This window comes from Eulemur rufifrons, chromosome 20, assembly GCF_041146395.1.
Source record: "Eulemur rufifrons isolate Redbay chromosome 20, OSU_ERuf_1, whole genome shotgun sequence".
Classification (NCBI taxonomy): Eukaryota; Metazoa; Chordata; class Mammalia; order Primates; family Lemuridae; genus Eulemur; species Eulemur rufifrons.
This window is the reverse complement of record NC_091002.1, coordinates 27,972,154-27,977,179: the sequence shown is the minus strand read 5'-3', so window position 1 is coordinate 27,977,179 and position 5,026 is coordinate 27,972,154. Positions and strand designations below refer to the sequence as shown.

The 5,026-nt window shown below is 60.0% G+C and overlaps 2 protein-coding genes across 2 annotated transcripts; both read right to left on the bottom strand.

Moving 5' to 3' along the window:
• Positions 1-217: 217 nt before the first annotated feature.
• MRPS26 (mitochondrial ribosomal protein S26) lies at positions 218-2,055 on the bottom strand. Its single transcript, XM_069495924.1, has 4 exons — positions 1,829-2,055; positions 1,590-1,736; positions 1,377-1,500; positions 218-719 (listed from the first exon to the last, which is right to left on the bottom strand). The coding sequence occupies exons 1-4, from the start codon at positions 2,038-2,040 to the stop codon at positions 585-587; spliced, it is 618 nt and encodes a 205-aa protein (XP_069352025.1). The 5' UTR covers positions 2,041-2,055; the 3' UTR covers positions 218-584.
• Positions 2,056-3,040: 985 nt separating this feature from the next.
• On the bottom strand, positions 3,041-5,026 carry LOC138400720 (progonadoliberin-2). The gene is given in 5 exon segments (XM_069495769.1): positions 3,041-3,058; positions 3,215-3,351; positions 3,494-3,595; positions 3,598-3,658; positions 4,931-5,026. Coding segments are annotated over 5 exon segments (414 nt in total).

Below are 5,026 nucleotides of genomic sequence, written 5' to 3'. Positions count from 1 at the left end.
CAGACCCCGGCCAGCAGAGCCCAGGATTGAGCAGAAGCAGGCCCCTGGCCAGTGGTTAGCCTGTGGCTCAGGTGTGGACTGGGTGATACCTGCTCCAAGTCAGGTCCCTAAAGCCCCAGATCAGGGATGGGCAAACTTCTTTGCAAGTCACATGGTCCCTGCTGCAACTACTCATCTTTGCCACTGTAGTGTAAAAGCAGTCAATGAACAGGTGTCATTGTGTTCTGACAAAACTTTATTTACAAAACAGGCAGCAGGCCACATCTGGCCCGTGGACTGTAATCTGCCAGTTATTGTCAGTGATGATACTTAGGAGATGACCTGGCTGCCCCACTGGGGCTGTGGCCCAGTCTGATCTGTGAGGTGGAAGCCACTCTAGGGCCTCGTGCTATGCTGAGGCTGTACACGGAGGTAGAACAGGGCACTGTGTTCCGGAGTTTCTGACCAAGTGGTGAGTGCAGCGGCCAGAATGTGAGGGCCATGCTGGAAACGGCTAAGCCAACTGCTTTATTCCAGATCAGGCCCGGTTCTCCTACTCCCCATACACACACGGTCACCGGAAGGGCACTGTCCTTACTGGGACCCTAGGAGCCCTTGTGCTGTGGTCTGACCACCAGCCCCTCTCTGGTGACGGCCCAGTTGTAGCTCTTTGGGGAGTCCAGCGCTTCTTCCACCCGCGCCTCCAGGTTCTCTCGGGTGATGAAGTTTTTCGCCTCTTCCTATTGGGAGAGAAAAGGCCAGCTGAGTGGGAGGTTCATGGCACGTGCCAGCCGGCCCAGGCAGCCTAGGTCCTCTCAGTGCTTCACGACCTTCCGGTGGAGTAACATCTGGCAGCCTTGTCATATTCCTCCTTCTTAGACAATCACCCATCGGACACCTCAGCCAGAACCTCAAGCACCAGCTATGTCCTGCTAGATGGAATCAGTCCCTCAGTGTTACCTGGTCCCCTCTGAATCTTTCTCAAACTCATCCCTCCTCCTCTATTATTAATACTTTAACTCAAGTCTCATCCATTCTCACTGGATTACTCCTAACTGGTTTCCCTGCACTAAGTCTTACACCTGCCAATCCCAGCCTAGAGTATTTACCCCTTCAATGACTTTATCACCTGTAAGGCAAAATACAACTGCTTTATGGGCAGAGGGGTCCCTCCCACGGACATGGCTTCCAACTGACAGGCACTTGAACACTTCCCAATTTCTATGCTCACCTCCGGGTCTCTCCCCCGACAGGCACTCTCCTTGTCTCCCAAATTCTCACCTGCTAACTCTAAGCGTCTGTACTTGGCCAGCGCCCCACTTTGCGGTGCCCAGAATCCCCGCAGCCGCACAGGCCGAGCTCCGGCTCAAGCCCCACCCTCGGGGGACGCTGCCCACCTGCAGCTGCAGCACTTCTTGTTCCTTGAGCTCCACCCAGGCCTGCGCCTCTCGGGCCTTGCGGGCTTGCTCCTCGGCCTGTTGCTGCTCCCGCTCGCGCGCCTCGCGCTGCAGCCTCTCTATCCTGCGAGGGGCAAGAGGCCGAGGCTGAGCGGGGCCCCGGCCTCTCCCAGGCAGGCCAGGCAGTGCCGTCCCGCCTCCCGCCCCACGCACCGCAGCTCGTGCAGCCGCCGATTCTCCGCCTCGTTCCAGGCCATCAGCTCCCGGTGCTCGGCGGCGTCCTCCAGGGCCTTGCGCTCCGCCAGGACCCCGGCTCGGGCCTCGTGCACCTTCTTCCGCACCTCGGACACGAACTCCAGCCTGGGCGGAGAGCGCTTCTAGTCGGCACCCTCTCCGCCCGTCCCCGCACTCCCCTGCCGGCGCGGACGGCCACCTCCCCCTCCGCCACACACCTGAGGGCGCGCACGGTTTGGCGGTACTGCTGGTAACGCTGCGTCACCACGAAGAACTCCGCAGGGTCCACCAAGGGCGGCGTCTTCACGCGCCCGACCTTAGACTTGGCCTGCGGGTCGTGGCGGGTCTTCCGGCCCCGCGCGGGCAGCAGCAGCAAGGCTGGGGGACGGCACCGGGGCCGCGCGCCCAAGCTGCTCAGCGCGCGCAGCATGGCCGACTCCGTTCGCTGCGGCCCGCGCCGCCAGGACTGCGTCGTGCTCCGGAAGTGGCCGCTAGGCACCATGGGACTTGTAGTTCTCGGACGCCGCCCCCGCCCCAGTCCCCATCCCGCGGTGTGGCCTCTGGAGCTGCTGACTGCGCGGGACCCGGCCGACATCTGTAATAGGCCCCCGACCCCGGGCCCTGGGCCCTCCTGCGTCCCTCCAACCCCCACGCGGGGAAGGGTCTCAGCATGGGTGATAGATGCAGGGATGAAGGCGAGAACTCGAGGCAACAGCTTCAGGGGCCTTACACTTTTATTGGAGGGCAGCGGAGTCTGCGGAGGGAGGGAGCAGTTCTGCCTGGCGACATTCTGATCCCCTGACCGCTGAGCCAAGACCTTCCCGGCCCCCTCCCCTCCAGTCCCCACCCAGCCCCCTGAAGCAGGGGCTCCCCCCGCCACCCCCACCCCGCGAGCCTGAGGACACAGACAGCGTGGGGGTCTCCAGCTCCCTCGGCATGCGGCTTTGTCCACCCTAAACAAGCCTGACCCATAAAGACCTGAGCTCACGCCCACTTAAATTGGGCAGTAAGGCTTTGCCTTATAGGAACTTACCTTTTCTCCTCTAGTTATATATGGTGCTTCCCTGATGCACTTTTAATGTTCCATTTGCAGAATAGTAACAAACCATTTCCCCCGCACCTGTCTTTTGCTATGGTCTTGGGGGAGCTCTGCAGTCACCGAGTCCTTCCTAGTGCACATCAGTAACCACCTGGTCCTCCGGGGCCTGCTGCCTATTTGTGAGGTTTCACCCCTCACCTCTTTCCACTGGCCAGGGGCTGGCCCACTTTGAGACACATTGGCTGTCAAGATGCCTATGGGACCCTATGGTTACCATTATCTTTTTAATGGAGATTTCTAGTACATTATCTCCTACCCCACTAGTGACTTCGATCTTTTACTTTAACCTAAGTATTTTATAAATTGTCTAGAATTCTGAGAAATAGGAAGGCTAGCAGATGGCACCCTGCTGTGTGTGTAGGGGCACAGAGACAGCTGGGGTGCTGTGGCATGGGTCATCCCAGTGGTGTCTCATTCTCCCCCTCACAGCCCCCAGCCCTTAGCCACCTTAGCCATTGGAACCAGTGACTAGTCTTGAATGGTGGGGGCCCCTCACCCCACTTACCCCAGTATCCGTACCAGGTGCTGCTTCCTGCGGTGGGAACCACTGGGCCATGGTCCTGCCCTCCCAGGGCACTCTGTCCTTGGGGGAAGTCAGGGCATCACTTGGGAGGCTACGGGCAGTCTGGGCTGGGCTGCCTGCTGCAGTGCCCAGAACCTGTCTTCAGAAGGGAACCAAGGCTACAGGCTGCCCTCCTTACCCCCACTTCAGGCTCAGGGTAAGTGGAAGAACCCAGCCAGCACCTTCTTCCTCCTACTCAGGCTGGGGAGACCCATCACCCACCTGGGGGCCTAAGGGCACTTTCAGGGTCTTGGGGTGAGCTGGAGAATTGCTTTCTTCCAGGGTACCAGCCATGGGACCAGTGCTGAGCCTTTGAGGGTTCAGGGCGGGTGGCAGCAGCAGCAGCACCGGGCCTAGCCTGGAGCTGGCCGTGGCAGGGCTGCTCTCCTGGATGGTGGACAGCACTCAAGGAGTCTGACACTCCCACATACACCCTTCCTGTTCCTCCAGGCCCACCTGGGGGGCCCATCTCAGGGACAGCTTTAATGTCTTCTAATGCCCTTCCCTCTTTGCCACTGCCCCTCATCCTAGGTATCTAGACCCTGAGGGATCCTGGCCCAGCCCAAGGAAAGACGCTCCATGGGACCAGCCTTCTCCCAGAGCCCTGGGACACAAAGGCTACCCCACCTTGCCAGCTCCGAGGCCCTCCCTGTTGGCCAGGTGCACCCTTCTTCCTTTGGGGAGTTTCAGAAGTGGAAGATTGCAGAGAGGAACAGAGACTTGAGGCCAATGGGTGGTGGGTGGATGGGTGGTCAGGGGAGTTCTGCATGAGACAGGCTGCAGTGTGGGGCATCTGGAGTACCAGGTGCTGGTGAACCAGAGTGGCCTGCCCTCTCTTCCACTGTGGCTGGGGATGTGGAACGGATGTGTGGTGGCGAGGGGAGCAGGTGCTTCTGCCTCTTGTCCCTCTCCTGCCAGAAGCAGCAAGCACAGTGATAGATGGTGGAGTTGTTGGGGAGAGGAGGGTAAGGGGGCTTTTCTGGGCATGGTTCAGCGGAGGAGGAACAGTGCAGCATGCACCCAGGAGGGAGCTCGATCCCAAGCCCTAGCCCTTAGGGGGGGCAGCCTCCCTACTCACAGAGCGAGAACTGTGGAGGAAGTGGCTTCTTCAGGCAGCTGCAGGACCCTGGCCCGACAGCTCCACCCACACCCCCACCCCACTCCTGGCCCACAGACTGCAGGAACCTCTGGGGAGAGGGGAGGTGGAGCAGCTTACTATCCAACCCCTTCCCACAGTATCCACTCCATCAATGTACACTAGGCAGCTGCTGGCCCTGAGGTCACCAGACTGTTGTTGTTCCTCCCACCAATCTTCCCAAGGGCCTCCAGTCACAGCATTCCTGCTCCACGCAGGCCCAGGTCCTGGCCTCATCTTCCCACTTCCCAGGCTGGATTCAGTTCCTGCTCTTGAAGCCTAAGCCCTCAGAGGCCCCCCTGACTTCCACACAGCTCAGGGCTTTCCTCAGTGGGAAAGTGGGGGCCTAAGAGTGGGGAGCCCAGCAGCTTTTCAGAGGTGTGGGGGACGCTGTGACCACCCTCCCCGAGGGCTTCCATTTGCTCACCTGTAAAACGGGTCGGGAGGAACGATTCGCATCCACACCCCTGGCACCAGGGCTGGGTCAGTCCGATGCAGGGGGGTTTGGGTGGGGCAGTACCTACCCAGGAGTGGTGTCTCCTCTCCAAGCAGCAGACCCCATGCTGAGGGGGCAGTGCAGCCACTCTAGGGCTATCAGCAGGGGGTAATTTTGTCCCCAT